Consider the following 16,070-nt stretch of genomic DNA (forward strand, 5'->3'; position numbering starts at 1 on the left):
AAAGAAATGAGAACCCAAACCAGTAATGTGTGAGAGCAAGAAAGACAGCAAAAATATGTCCCACTGGATGTAAACATACTCATTTTTCAGTAGGTAGAATCTAAAAGAGGATAACATGGAAGTGCACCTGGAATTCACAGTTCAAAGTCAGTTAGATTTTTTGGCTTTTGCATATATAACACAGAAGTGACTTTTTTTTCTCCCCCAGATCCTAAACATATCTTTTCTATTCCATAACACTTAAATATAAATCATTTCAACTTTTATCCTTACCACAAGTTTTATAGTTTCTTCTTCTGTAACTCAGATAGGCTATGAACTTCAGAAATAAATCAGAAACTACAGAAGTTAGGAAAGCTTAAATATGCTAATCAATCAATATATAGCAGTCACCACTGGTGATACAATCAGCATGACACTGTGAAACGAACAATCTTTCAGAAAATGCATTTCTCTCTGGTCCCCAGAGACTCTTTGTCTAGGAGGTCACTGAACCATAGAGAGTTTTCTGTGACCTTATTTTTCTCAGGTTTTGTCCCTTTCAGCTCAAGATATAATAAGAGAATTCTCTGGTGGCAATGGCCTGAACTTCACTTACTGGAAAAGCACCCAGCCCTTGTAAAATAAAGCCCCTTCTTATGAACCGTGCTTTGACGGCCTGTGCTCAAACAGACTGCAGCTTCAGTCTCAGGTTCCTTTTAGTAGTGTCTGCAAAGAATAAAATCTGCCTACAAGGGAAACCTTGTTGCTGAAACAAAGGCAAATTTAAATGTAAAGCATCATTATGTAAGCATTTTTTCTTAAAATATGCTGTCTTAAAATATGCAGATAATAAGGAATTTTCTAAATCATAAGTGCTTCCTGAGACAGGGTTATTTCTCAATTATAGGGAGACAAGGTCATGTTCTTTACAATAGCATCCATTAAATAACATCTTACAATTTCTAGTATAAGCCCATTTATGAAAAAAAATGAAAATAGCCTGGAACGAGGAGTATGTTTAGTTTCTTACAATCAGATTTTGTTGCTATACCAACTTTCTAGATTTGTTTTACCTCTTTGATCATTGTTCTAAGTAGAAGACTTGAGCTTGGAAATTGTATTTGCCATAGTAATTTTTGTCTCGTTGTAGCATCCTGGTCTTATGCGTTGTGTTAAAGTATCCAAATGTGAGAACAAATGTATAAGGAGATTTCCTTCTTGTTCTTCATCTGAATATTACACTGTCCAGGAAAGAGAACTGATCAGCAATTAAAATTCAAGAGGCAAGATGCTTGGTTTACAGTTAACATGCTGCAAAGTTAATTGTTTAAGAAGTATCAGACAAAGATCATGACCATTAAATAACAGTGAGGCAACATGGGGAAAAGTATTTTCCTCAGAATGTAACAGTTCTTATCCGGCTAGTTTTGAGTGAAAGGAAACCATTCTTACCCGGTTGAGGTAGCATAGAATGATCCAGTAAATATTTTCTTTGTTGAATTCTTATATTTTAATTTGGTTTGTACGTTTTATAAAGGCTTTTTCTTCTTTAATGGGTAGTAATGATTTATTTGTGTCTGTTCTGTGCTTTATAGCTCTCCTACTGCTGAAATACTATACTATGTCTTTTCCTCATGTATGTGTATATGTTGTCTTTTCAGTGCCTTGTTCTTCTCAGTCACGCTTCATTGAAGAAGTTTGGTTATTACAGAATCATCTTGTTTTCCTTTTACTTTGAAGGAGTAGCTGCTGCTGTCATGTTTTTTCTAGGACCAGAACATTATTATCTTTTGGCATTTTATCTCACAACAAACATGTAAGCAAGTATGTTTCCTTTTTCATAGACACAACTTAAATAATTCTAACAGAGTGGACAGTTGTTTCTAATAGCCTGAAGATTTTGCCACTGCTTTCTTTCTGTTCTGTTTCAATCATCAGAAAACTCAAAACTCTGCTTACAACTTCTTTCAGCTTTCATTTTAGTATGCTTCAGCTTTCAATTTCTGCTTTAAAAAAAAAAAAAAAAAAAGGTTGATCAGTGGTTTGCAGCCAAATGCTTCCTGCCATGTGTCTATTTTAACGAGACAAATTCACATTCAAGGTAAGCAGAACCTCTTGTTGACTACAAAGATTTCAGAAGAGGAACTCTTCAGTGAGTGTTTGCTAGGGAAGCCTCAGACCACGTTTTGTACTGCATGAACACTTGTGTACTACACTGCAAAATAAGTACCAATAAGTCAGGTATCTATTAGGTAACCAATACTAAGTTGCATTTTCAGTAGCAATGGGGAAGTATGATGCCAGGAAGTAATTCTTTAATTGAGGAAGCACATTAGAATGTTTGCAAAAACTTATTTAGAAATAAAGACCTGTTTGTATCAGAACATTATTGCAGCAGTTCATTTTTCTCTCTTCATTTTTTATTTCATTGCTTTATTTCTACATGTTCCTACCTTCCTTTTCTACCTTTTTCTTTTTTTCTTTCTTTTTTTTCCCCCTATTTTCATTCTCATTTTCAGTATTTCAGTCATGAGCTACTGTAACAGTGAATTGTGTGACCAATAAATTGCATTTCATTACCTGCACACTTTAAATGATGAAGATATATTTGGATTTCCACAGGAAAATCTTAAAAGGTACCTAAAGACTTTAAAGTGGTAATTGTTCAAAGCCTCTCATAAGTAAAAGATAACCACAGCTAAAATTTAACAAAATGTTGAAGTCCTGATACTTTAATTTATGGTTTCAGTTAGCAGTTTAAGAGTCAGATTTGTGTGTGTACATATTTAAATGCATATATGCATGCAAAATGTGAATACGTACATAGGAATGCATATAAAATCTTTTTATTTTTCTAATTCTTCCACTTTGAAATTCATCATGCATATGGGCTTTCCAGTCCTTTCCATGTCTATCTCAGATTTCAAGAGGACATTTTGAGTTTTTTGTTCCTATAAGGTGTTTTCTTTTTCTTCATGTCACTTTAAATGACATTTACTGATAATATCAAGCAAGTATTTGTGACTCTTTCCACCAGTGTCTGGGGAAAAAAAAAAAAAAAAAAAAAGGAAAAAAAAAGTTAGGTCTGCATATCAACTTCTAATTCTCAATTAAGAACAGACCTACCAATGCTTTCAGAACTTCTGTTTAAACATACGTCACCATGTTTTAATGAACATCTCTGTTTTGTGTTTATCCAGAAATGTCAGTGTAGTTGGGTGCACATGCTAGAATTAGGCATCAGTTACCATTTTTATTTTGAAAATGTGTTTTAAAAAGATCTTAATTATTTTGTCTTCCTTTAGGGTAATTGTACAAGCTTCATTTAGTTTGTTCAATTTGCCCTTGGCAGATATTGTTGATGCAGATTTAATAAAGCACAAGCGGAGGTATGTCATTCCTAACTGTTTTTCTTGAAATACGCTCTAATTTCTCATGTTACTCCTTAGTAAGTTAGATTATGTCAAGGGAAGGCAGTAAGTGATTGTGGGTGCTCGACACAGAAGTACTTTTTGTAAGAACAACGTAGCACAAGTAAAGATAAGAACTTTAATGAAGTTTCCTGTCATTACTTCAGTAGAGCACTTTGAACAGCTTATTAGGTAATTCCTAGTTTTAATTGTACTATCGTATAAGCCAAGTTCTCCAGGTGGCTTTTTTTTTTTAGTGTTTGTTAATGTCAGCTTAAATTGAATTATTTTGTAACCCTATACATCTATTGTCACCTTCCTAACATGGAAAAGGAGTTTAGAAAGTTTTACCTATACTACTTAAAGTGCAAACTTCAAAGTCTGAGTGGTTGCTGTTATCTCTCTGAAATAAAAATTGATAAAACCAGCTGTGAGCTAGCATATGACAACTCATGGGTCTTTTGCACTTTGATAAAAATCCAAGCAACTTCCTGTTGGTTACATCAATGTTTGTATTAGTACAGATTCAATCTTGATCAAAGGGTATTACAGGACTTCACCCTCAAAGGTGAGAACTATTGCTTTTACGGAGAAAAATCCTTTTATGGCTTCATGTGTGTAACCTTACATTGTAATTAATTTTCCATGCATTGTTCAGTCTAGCTTAGCTTCAATAATTACTCAGTGTGGAAAAGTTGAATTGTGTGCAAGTCATTTCAGAACTGGGGCCAAGCTGTATATAGCCCAGAGGTGTTTTTTTTTGTCTTTAATTTTTATTTTTCCAAATAAAATGAGATTTCATTATGATAGCTGATCTGTTTGCAATCAATATGTATAAAATATAAAGCTAGCTATTGTGAGTTAACATTTGCATATTAACAGGATTTAGAGAATCATTATTGTAATTGATTCTACATACTAATAATGTGGTGTTGTATGTTTGTTTTTATTTTCTGAAATATTTTAGATCACCACTTTCCTCTATGGTTTTTGGTACCAATGCTTTATTTACCAAGCCTGCCCAATCTTTGGCTCCAATGCTTGTGGTTACCATACTAAATCAATTTGGATATGAGAACTTGAATAATGAAGTTGCTCAGCCTGATCCAAGGTGAGTTCAAAAAGGATGCTTTAAATCACAGAATTTAGAGTGAAATAATCCTGTCATTCAGACAGTAAATGGAAAACTAATCTACCATCAGTTTGCATCAACTGTTCTTCAAAAATATAAGCATTTTAAACATATTTTTCATTTGCTTTCTTTTTATGTATAGAAATAAAATGTTTTCTAGATTTTTTTAAAAGGAATAAATCCTTTATTAAACAATACATTTAAGCACACCTACCTAATTTTTGGGGGAAAAAGGATACATTTCAGTATTTGACCATCTCCCTTTTCTTTGTGGAAAAATAAGAAAAACAGTTTGAGGTCACCTACTACTTCTTATTAAGATAGATGTAGTCCTGGCTTCTGTGTTTTGTTTGTCTCACAAGCCTATTTCCTTGAATATGTAATCATAATAGGTTTGCTTTTAGGATATATTTTTTATTTGAGAGAAAGCAGTATAATCACTGGAGGGAGGGGAATTTACCTCAAATAGGAGTATCATTTTGGCTTCTACACGACTTACCATTCTAACGCTAATGATTTCATTGCATTCCCTAGAGACCTTAATACGCAGCATAAAGCTGTGGTTGCTAGTTAGCATATTGGAAATGCATGGGCTTTAAAAGTAAATAAATAAATTAACAGGGAGTCAGTACACTAAAGAGGTCAAAGTGTTTATTTATGTCCAACAAAAGGAAAGAACAACATACGGTGTTATTGAAGTCAGCTCTAAAAAGCAAAAATTAGTCTGATTAGGATTTGTTTGAAAGAACAACATGGATATCCTAAATACTACATAGCTCCTTTACTCAATTCTGATTAGAAAGCTTAAAAAATGCATAGAAGATAATTATTCTATACCAACTTTTGTGGAGATAGCTCTTGAAGGAGAAAAGACTGGTTACGTGTTACCTAAGGCTAAGAGAATATTTTATATTTGAGGAAAATTCTAAAAAAAAAATAAAAAAAATATGAGGAAAAGGACAACATAAAAGTGCAACAGGTAGTCTTCAGAAAAATATCTTGACATAAGCAAAGAAGGCTTATGTCTGAGGCTGTGCTTGAGAACAGTTGATTTGATTTTAATGCATTCTGTGGATAGTCAGCCAGTGAGATGATGTGATAAGGACGTGAACCTCATTATAATGTCAAATAAGATGAGTGATTTTTGCAGAAGAGTGGTAGGTTGAACTGGATGTTGAATTATGAGAAAGCTTGAATATATTCATCTTGATGATTCAGAGAAATTCAGATTTCAAGCAAGAAAAGTTCAGATCTGTTCCCTTCTAACCAGAGAAACGATCCCTTTGTGAATGGATTTTAAATCACAGTAGTTCTATTTTTTTTTTTTCCAATAAGTAGATTCTGGACTATAGCAACAATAAATTTATTGAATATAGAGTTGAAATACTTTGATTACTCAATCTCTAAAACCTGTATTTGGAATTGAGTCATGTTGAAACTGATTTATGTTGATTTATTTTACTAGTGCAAGGAACAGCTTAAAGGTACAAAGTTGAGATCAGTTAATCAAAAATGCACCCAAAATATTCTTCATATATACCTTGCCCACCCCCTCAAAAAGAATGTCTTAAATACAAAAGAGTCTGCACGCATTCTGTATATGTGTGTGTTCATGTGTACATTAGACTTGAACTCCAAATTTGACCATCTGAGTCTGATCTTAGTCATTTGACATTTCTTCCAGCTAGCTGAGAAATCCTGCAGCATCTCTGGAGAAGAATTAATAAAAATCTGATATTAAAAAAAAATAATAATTCCTGTATTGGTCAGTAAGTGCTTTCTTTGTGAGCGGAGTACAGTGTGCATGTCCACAAAGACAAGACTACTGAAGATTGTTTTTCGGGAGTCACTTTGCCCATGGCGATGTACTCTGACCGTTGACTGAGTTAAATTACCTATATATATTCAAACTCAATTAGCTGATCTGTGATTTCAGCCGTACATAGGCAGGCAGCTAATACACACTTGTCTCAGGACGGAGTTGTTTTTTGGGGACAAACAGAAACTGAATCAGGAGATCACTTCAAACATGCTCAAATTGTTAACAATATTATAATAAATAAATAACATGCGAATTACATGTAACAAAATGTTATGATCCATGCCAATACAGTCTCAGCTATGTCCTTCCTTCTCCAATGCTTGCAATATCTAGTAGGTGCTCTAAAAAGCCTTAACTTTATTAGATATTAGTGGTAGTGAATTGTGAAGATAACACAGAGAATCCTTATTTTGCATTACTAAAATGTTTGGGCCCTGAATAAATGTGTCTTAAGAGTTTCCAGCAACGTTATTCATTAAGAAAAGAAAGAAGATGCAAAAACCATAAACTAGTCAGCAAAATTTGCTGAATTTTAAATTATTATTATTATTTTTTTTAACTGAAAATTAAAGCCTAACAAAAAAGTACCAGTACTTAGTTACAGTGAAAATGTTAGTGTGTTACTGTTACAGGTGGGCAGTTCCTTCTTATGTACAGATACTGTCTGTTGCTTTAGTTTTGTTCCGTGTATTCTCTGACAAAGTGGAAGAATCTCAGTAAGGTGTATGTGATTTGTTGTGGGTTTTGTTTCGTTAGTTTGATTTGTGTTTGTTGTTTTTTGTTTCTTTTTGTCTTTTGTATGTTTTGAATGCTAAAGTTCTATGGAATGAACATAGAAAACTAATTTCCAGGCGCCTTCCTTTTCTTCCCTTTCAGGCTCTAAAGTTTGAACTTTATAAAAGTTGCTTTTGTATTCTCAGCAACTTTTCAAGCTTTTGCTGGAGTAGGCAGCCTAGCGAGGTGGTGGATGCCCCATGCCTGTTACTGTTCAAGAGGCATTTGGATAATGCCCCTAATTATATGCTTCAACTTCTGGTTAGTCCTGAAGTGGTCAGGCAGTTGGACTTGATGATCTTTGTACATCCCTTCCAACTGAACTATTCTGTTCTGTTCTATAAAACTTTCCAGCAATGAGTGTACACTTGACAAATTATGGGAATAACCTTTTTCTGTTTCTTCACTCTTATTTTTGTTTAATAATGTCATTTCATTTTCTCATTTATTAATACATTGCTTATGCAAGACCACATGGAATGCTGGAGCTCAAACTTTCTGGATGACTTCAACTAAAAAAAGGTTCTTACCTTATGGCAGAAGGGTGTGTCTCTTTCTCCCATGCTTCATTTGTTTTATATATTTTGAAATCATTTTGTTAGCATACTACCTTCAGAAGTGTCCTTCACAAATATTCTGTCTTTGGTGCTCATCTTGCACTGTATCAGAAAGAAAATGTCAATCAAAAGCTATCTGCTGAGCAAATCATGTCTTCTGACTATATGTCTCTCGAAAAAGTCTGTAAGATGGCACTACCTCACCTATACCTCATCAGCATTCCAGTAGTGACATTTTGATTTTTCAGCTACGTGATACTATCTATGGCTCTTTGACATTCTCCATGATCAGGGTATTTCATTATTGTTTCAGTAGAGTTAATAAAACTCTATTAGAATACCAGCCAACTGTAAATTGGCAATTTTTAAGCTTGTCTGTTTTTTGTTGCCATCATGATATTGAACAGTCTGCACACACACATTCTCTGCCTGCGTAAGAATAACATTCCTGACCAGCTTATTAGGGCATCTGGCATGCTCTGAGTCAAATTCTTATCCCTGGAGATCTTTTGAGACAATAGTTTGTCATCATCTTGGTGGTTTCAGTTACAGTTGTATTCCACAGGGCACCCAAGATGGTAAGACAGTGAAACAGTTTTATATGGAGAGTGAAGGCCTAGAAGAAAAGAAGTTTTAGTCTCCCTTCTCGTTTCATCTGGAGCACCTCCAGGCTGATGGTTGAGATTAATCAAAAATGATAAAATGCTTATCACTGGACAGTGATCCCTGTACTGTCATAAACCAGGCATACGGAAGATTGTTCTATTCTTCTTCTGTAATGAAACCCTTGAACTGACCTTTAGCATCACGAAATTCTTACTTACCACTACCCGTATTTACTTCTGCCCCAATGGTATTATCTTCTTAGCCATCAGTATGTCTTCTTTCTTAGGAAAAATCCACTTCTATCTCATTTTTCCCTTTGGTTTTGTAACTCTGAAGTGTGACCTTTCTGCTATGAACTGTGTATTTCTCTTCCAGAAGCGTTCTTGCCATTCAGTATATCACACATGTAGTTGGCTGATATATGATACACAATTCTCTGCGTGTTACACATGATTCCATATACGCTACACATTAATATACTTATTATACTGCATTGTTAGGAAATGGGGTAGCTACACATAAGTATTTTGTAGTGGAAGATACCTTAGGAAGTATTTTTAATGTGATAGCTTAAGATTTGAACAATAGTTTTCAGAATAGAGTGGTCCTGTTTTATTTTATTTTTTTTATTTTTTGTTCTCTCTTTTGATCCATCATGATAGTAAAATGTTACCTGTCCCATATGGCTTGATATTTTGAATTACTATCGTTTATTTTATATTTCGCTCTGGAAAAGATACCTAGTTTAAAAACTCCCTCTTCTGGAGAGTTGCTGCAACTGCAGTTAACTTTTCTTAAAAGTGTGCTTTTCAAATTCATTCTTCAGAAGTAAGTTACTTGACAGTAACTCTTCATTATGTAATGGAGGCACTGTGATCTGTTGATGCATTTGTACTGAACTGCTGGACTACATCACGTTCTATGCAGACAGATATTAGGGAGGTCTAGGGGAAGATGGTATGATTTATTCCTTCATGTGCAAGAAATGACTGTAGACTTGGAAGTTTTTGATAACTGGTTCAGCTAATGATTATGATGAAATCTGAGCACTGCTCTTGATTTATTCTGGTCCCTTAATGAAATATTTTCCCATTCATTGTTCTCCATACCATAGGTACTTTTTGTAAGTTGAGGTTTTACAACATAACAATAGGCATTATTATTTTCTTAAACCAATATTGCTTCACTCAAACCAAATCAGGATTGCATCAGTGAAAGTCAGTAATTTGACAGATGTTCTTTCACATTTGTCCTTTTTATATAAATGTGGAAGAATTTTAGTACTGAGAACTGCAATCCTCTTTTAGTGTGCAGAACAGCCAAAGTACAAACCCCAATGTGCTGTTAATTGCATCTTAGTCCTGTCTGCAACTGCAGATAGGTGAGAAAGGTAAGTAGTTTGTCTACGGCCTCTCTGCTGACGCTGCTCCTACAGTTAACTATTGGCGGTTGTGATGGTGGTGTGCATGATGTGGGCCCTTGTTTGCTTTAGGTGGACTGAAAATGCAAGTGAATACAGGCCAGTAAATAACATGTAAATAGTTTATTGTTGCTACCAATAAACACTGGCTATGGACCAGTGACTTGCTAGTGAACAGCTTCCATTTATTAAATGCAATTGCCTGAGTGATTAACTCACTTGAAAGCCTGTGGTTTTTTGTTTTCTTATGTAGCATTAACTTATATGGGATTTGAGATAAATTGGGTTTGGGATGGGGGGTGTACATGCACGCACTCAGTTATATTCGAGATTGTGAGCATTTTTCTGTTAAATACAGTGAAACATGAATTGATTCTTTTGTGATATACAGAAACTCTTAGATTCCGTTCAAAAGCTTACTCAAGTTTATGGAGTTTTTTCACAGATTTCAGGTTTTTTTTGGATCATGTCTGTAGCTGTTCTGTGAGTCTCCCATCTCACCCCGAATGCTAATTAAAAATAGATAATAAATTGTCTCTTGGAGAGAAAATTAATTTAGGGACTGTTTCTTAGCTTGAGTTGACTTTACTGATATTTAAGTAATTAGAATCCAATAATTAACAGAATGCCAGTAGATAATGATTCTAGCTACTAGACGAATACCAAAATGTATAATTTGAGATGTCAGAAACCATGCTGTTCAAAGAAGGAGGCTTTTAACTCTCATGTTCTTCTTTCTGATTCGTAGTTGTTGATGCTTTTATTCCTTAAGAAGATTTAGATCAGGAAATACTATTCATCCACAAGAATAAATAAGCATCTGAGTGTTAATTTCACAAGTATTATTTTAGTAGTTTATATAATCTTTTAATCCCTTCTTTTAAAACAATAAGATTAAATTAATCTTTGTATATGAAGCAGCCTATTTATTACACAGTATAGTGAGTTTTGTGCATTAATCATGACTCCCACCCAGCCCTCAGCAACTATAGTAGTATATTATGTGGATAGCTAGTAGTTCAGATTTTAACTTAAATAAAATAATTTCATGTTAAAATGTTTGCTTCCAGTACTGCTTTTCTTTATCTTCCAGATCGTTCAGTCTCACTAAACCTTTTCAGATGCTCTGTTTTATAATTGAATTATATTGCTTTAAATTAATTTCTATATTAAATAATACAGATATGTAGTAAAGTAGTTATCTCATTTCCTCCTGGCTATTATGAGAGGAGTAAACAATGTAAAATCTGAATGTAGAATCAGAAAATATAACTGAATACATCTCAGTGATACCTAAGATAATAATTCCTTTATTTAGAATTTACTGGACCCAGTAATTTGTCTGTGTATGTAAAGGGAATGCTTAAAAATAATTTGCTATGAAATGACCATGAAATTATCTTATTCATCTTGAAATCTGTGTTTTCATCTTTTCCACCAGTTTGTTTTTAGGTCTTCACGATGCCATGTTCTATTTGATCTGTCTGGTTCCGCTTTGCATTGCAGTCGTGCAGATCCTGACGTGGACTCGCTTTTCAATCCAGAATAGTCATTTAACAGCTGTACGTTAAATATGTAACAGGTGGTCATTAAAACTTCTGCTGAACTGGACTTGGTATGTTTTAAATGTGAAAAAGCAAAATTGCTTTAAATAGACTGTTAGACCAAATAATGTTTGAGCCATTTCAATACACTATGTTCTTCAGTGTAGTAGAACATAACACAGATCACATTCAGCCTTAATGTTGATTCCCTGTACAGAGGATTTTTTGAGTTCAGCTATTTGAATGTGATGTGTTTTATCCATAATTACCTACTAAAGTAATTTCTGGTATATACTGGTCACTGTTTATCTCCTTTGAAGACTGGATAGGGCAGATCAGGTAAAGGAATCCCTGGAATTCAACGATAGTGTATGGTCTTAAGTTTACTGAAAGATGGTGGATTAATTCTGCCATATCTGATAAAATATCACATCTCTGGGGATAGTCCAGAAAAGCCCAGATAGACATCCCTCAGGGATGGCAGGGAGATGAAGAGAAAAATGTAGATGGTGTCTACCAGACCGTTAACAAGACAAATCTGCCAGCTGCTACAGGAAGCACCAAGAATAATTAACTACTCTGTAAAAGTCTATGCAGGACTAAATAAGAAGATTAAAATGGTGTTCAATGAAGTGTTGCAGGTTATGGGAAAAGCTCCATACTTCCTCTTTCCAAGTATCTCTAGTTGGTGGTAGGTAGATGCTGCTTTCTGGCTTTTTGAATGGGAAAATTGTTTTGAGGTACTGTATTGTTAGTAGTTGATACAAAATGTCATTTAATTCTCCTAAGAAAGACATCAGCATATGGTTGTAGTAGTGTTGAACTAGTTGGACAAATGTAAACACACATATTAAATCAAACTGCTTGGTAATTTTAGATTGGCAAATTAATTCGCTGTGCTCACAGTTGAAATTAATTTCTGATTAATCCTTACAAAAATCTTTTCAGCTTTTAAATGGATCCTGTGATTTTTATAAAATAAAGTTTTTGATACAATTTCAGAAAGATTGAATCCTCTCTTTATTTCACACGTTGTAATGATAAGATACATTAGCATGTTTTTAGTACTCCTGTTTAATAGATACTCTTTTTCCTCCAATATACCTGGTATTATAAAATCTGTGTGGGCAACAATGTTTTTCAAATTGTGTAAGGATAGATAGCTTAAGTATAATCTAATCCCGCCTCATTTTCATTCTGTTTTCCTTGGTCAAACATAATTTTAGAATCACCTTTCTTACAGAGCGCCAGTGACTTGAGAGTACAAGAAGATGAATTGCATGTATCAAGATTTTAAGGTGCTAAATCAGCTCATTTATCGTGATAGGAATCTTGGAAACAAAAGGAGTGTAAGAATTTACTGTGCTTCTTGTTGGGCAATAGCCTCGTTTAATGAGAAGGTTTGAGATCTGAAATACTAGTCTTGAAAAAATAATATTTTATGCCTCAGTTTTTACATTCCCAGAGTAGTGAACAGAACAAAACTGTTTCCTTGCTTTTACAAAGTGTTTTCAAAGCAATGAGTGAAAAAGTGTAATAGCATATTTTAAATATTTAGAAATCCAAGTGAACCCTTTGATATGAATGTGAAGGTTTATGTTAAAATGTAAGAAGGTGGAAATGTGATGAAGTTTTGTTACCTGTTTTTATCTGTACTGTCAGAAATACCATTATTTATTTGCTTAGTACATGCTAATAGCATTATGCTCATATACAATTGTCAGTTGTATTTACATATCCAAACAGAATACTTGCAAAAATACCAGAACAGATATGGACTGTGTGTTTAAATTCTGATTTTTAAAAGATGTGCTGTGTTCTATGTATGAATTTTCTGTCTAAAAGGCTGAAGGAGAAAAATCTGAAGGAATTGAGGTTAATGTGATACTTAACTCAGTATATGAAACTGTTTTCTCCCTGATTGTTCCTTTTTAAATGGGAATAAATAACGTACAATAGTTTTATTTTTATGTACATATTTTCTAATTTTCATATGCTCATCCAATCCCCATATAATACACATTTGCTGATAGGTGAATATGTTGTTGCATAAATAGTGTTTCTTAGATGACTGTGTTTATTTCTTCTAATACAGCATTATTAGTTACAGTGAGTAGTTAACAACTGGGAAATCATGGTGCTACCTGACAGGAAAACTAATAAGATGTCAAACTAATTAAGAAAATTAATAAGTGTCAAAATCATACTAAGAATTCTTTGAAATGGCCAGATTTTTTTTTCTTTCTTTGTTTTATTTTTTCATTTTTTTCCTGGAAGTTTTTTTTTGATAAAGCTAGTATATTAATTACTGAAATAAAAAGGATTAAGGGATGATACGACTGAAGGCACACCTTGAATAGCTGCTAAACTTCTGTATATTTAGAATTAAGATAGGAGAAGTAAATAGTCAAAGATTTCAAAGTGAGATTACCTTAAAATATGAGGTATTAATTGTGTTGAGTAACCCAGTTGAGAAAACAAGCCCTAGAACCACAATACAAATAATTGAATAGGAAAATGTTAATCATTCTTCAAATTACTAGAATTTTGTATTCTCTCATTTGCCCTATTTCTCTTGATATAAGGGCAGGAAAAAGAAAGCATCTTTCATCATACCAGCAGTCAGAGAACTGGAAAACTGGCTTAAATTCAGGTGGTAGTCTAACCACAAAAAGTAGTGACAGGAGGTTGACAGTATTTTATGATCGACATTGCTTGTTCTCCCTTTCTCTGACATTCATTAAACTTTGTTATCCTTTGCTAAACCTACATGATTGGTTTTGGCTGTGACTCAAGCAAAGAATGATCAAATTCAAAAGTTCAGTGTCTTATAACAGCTGGTTTGCCTGCTTTCTCTCCTTATTAGCTCATAGTATGTGAGCTTGAAATCCCACTGCTGGAAAAATGCCACAATTTACTCTTGATAATTTAAGAATGTCTAAAATAGCCTCATAACTGATAAGGAAGATTTAAGTGTGTATAATATAAAATAGGAAATGTTTTGATAACTTCAGGGAATGAGAATCCCATTACTACATAGAATTTCTGTATAAATTCTGAGAATTTGGACCTTAGTACACTGAATGATTTTTATTTATTGAAAATCAATAGATAAGTGTTTTCTAGATTTAAAACAATATTATATAATAGTAAGAAATTTAGTATAATTTTATACAGTAGTAATATAATATGTGGTTAGTGATAAACTGAAAACAGATGGAATAAATGACGATGAGTATTTAAGTAGGCAAAAATTAGATTTATACTTTGTGGTAGTTACAGGCCTGCCTCTGTCCTCATTTTGTACTGAATGACCTTCTCAGTCTCCTGCTGTGCTGATTTTGGAACTGCTCAGTAATTCATGAATACACTCTGTTGACATGGCTAGTAGGATGTTTACATTTGAATACCGTTGTGTAGCTTAACGGTTGCTGTCAGGAAAGATGAGCAGGAAGGGAAAGGAACAGTTAAGATATGTTTCATCTCCACAAACACTTATGAGTTCTTTTTTACAGTATTGCACCAGCTCAGGAAAAAGCTCGGTAATACATGCCATCAAAAGAATTCAAGCTGGTTTTGTAAAGGAACATACAACCAAGACTGGTGGAGTCCAGTTGTGTCCAATCCTAAAGAGCTGGAAGGACCCAAACATACCAAGAGGAATGTGTGAAGGAACTGGATTCCTAGGTTACTTTTGGGAGAAAGGATTTTAGATCAGGTATCTGTATTTGTTTATCTTACACCCTCTTTCTAGTAGTTGATTTCTTACTACTAATAGTAATAGAAGGGAAAGTTGTTAAACTGCTGTGCTTAATTGGGAAAATTACAGTCCTAGAATACATGAGGCTGTGCAGCCGGTCCTGTAGCTGTGTGGCCTGTTCCAGAAGACAAGGCTCCTTGTGATCACCACAAAGCAAATGCAGACTGTCTTAAAAATACTCCTTTCTAGGTAGGTATTCAAAACCTTTGAGTATGTTTTGGACCTTCTGGGTACTAAGTATTAAATAGATAATATAAATTTTCCACCAAGAGAAAGAAGAAATACTACCTTTCTCCTGTTGAGGAGAAAGTAGAAAAGTAGGGTTTTTTGTGTTTTTTTTTTTTTTTTTCCTCTCTTTATTTCAGAAATCCTCCCCAAGCATGCTAATTGCTTTGAATGATGTATGCATGCACTTATATAACAAATAGTTTTCTGTGAATGCCCAGCAATTGATATAGGGTACAATTCCACCAGGGTATGTGTAAATAACAATATATTAAAATCATTACATAAATGTGCATGAATAGTGCATACTTTATGGCCTGTCCAGAAAAAAAAATAGGTTTAGTATACAAATACTGCTGCAAAATATTAATGACAAATGTAACACTGGATAGGAACTTTGAAATGCTTTATTAAGACATACCCAGGTTGTACACTAACAATGCAAAGATGAAAGCTAATGTATTTCTTATTCAGTATGCAATTCATTACCTATATTTCACATGTGATAAAATATATTTCCTTGTGAAGAACATGTAATTAACCTGAAGCAATTGTATTTATTAGTTTACACGTTGCAAGCAGATGTCTGTTTAAAAAGCAGAAAATGTAGCTTTTGTCATTTTGAATTTTGGTTATAAAGTTGTTTCATTCCTGAAGGGAAAAATAAGCTAATCTGTCTTTACAAACAAGAACGTACATAGTAAGCAGAGTCCTGATCCCAAACCAAATAAAAAGAAATAGACTGAAAAGTGCCTTAGCCCATCTAACTACTGGAGAAAGAAAATCTTCCCAGGGAGAACTGTCTAAAGCGCTCATGTCAAGAACATTCCTCAAAGAG

At 33.8% G+C, this 16,070-nt stretch overlaps 1 protein-coding gene across 8 annotated transcripts in view; it reads left to right on the forward strand.

Annotated features, from left to right (window-relative positions):
- LOC137864880 (transmembrane protein 180-like) overlaps positions 1-13,207 on the forward strand; it is a 19,598-nt gene extending 6,391 nt beyond the window's left edge. For 4 of the 8 annotated variants that reach the window (XM_068699463.1, XM_068699459.1, XM_068699461.1 and 1 more), the window contains exons 4-7: positions 1,644-1,798; positions 3,288-3,371; positions 4,360-4,503; positions 11,145-12,259. In XM_068699463.1, coding sequence (XP_068555564.1) covers positions 1,644-1,798; positions 3,288-3,371; positions 4,360-4,503; positions 11,145-11,274 — 513 coding nt within the window. In that variant the 3' untranslated portion in view covers positions 11,275-12,259. Of the gene's footprint in view, positions 1-1,643; positions 1,807-2,501; positions 2,619-3,287; positions 3,372-4,359; positions 4,504-11,144; positions 12,260-12,490 lie in introns of those variants that run through there. The other 4 variants (XM_068699460.1, XR_011101673.1, XR_011101672.1 and 1 more) reach the window with 4 other exon arrangements.
- The last annotated feature ends 2,863 nt before the right edge of the window (positions 13,208-16,070 follow it).

This window comes from Anas acuta, chromosome 15 (genome assembly GCF_963932015.1).
Source record: "Anas acuta chromosome 15, bAnaAcu1.1, whole genome shotgun sequence".
Taxonomy (NCBI): Eukaryota; Metazoa; Chordata; class Aves; order Anseriformes; family Anatidae; genus Anas; species Anas acuta.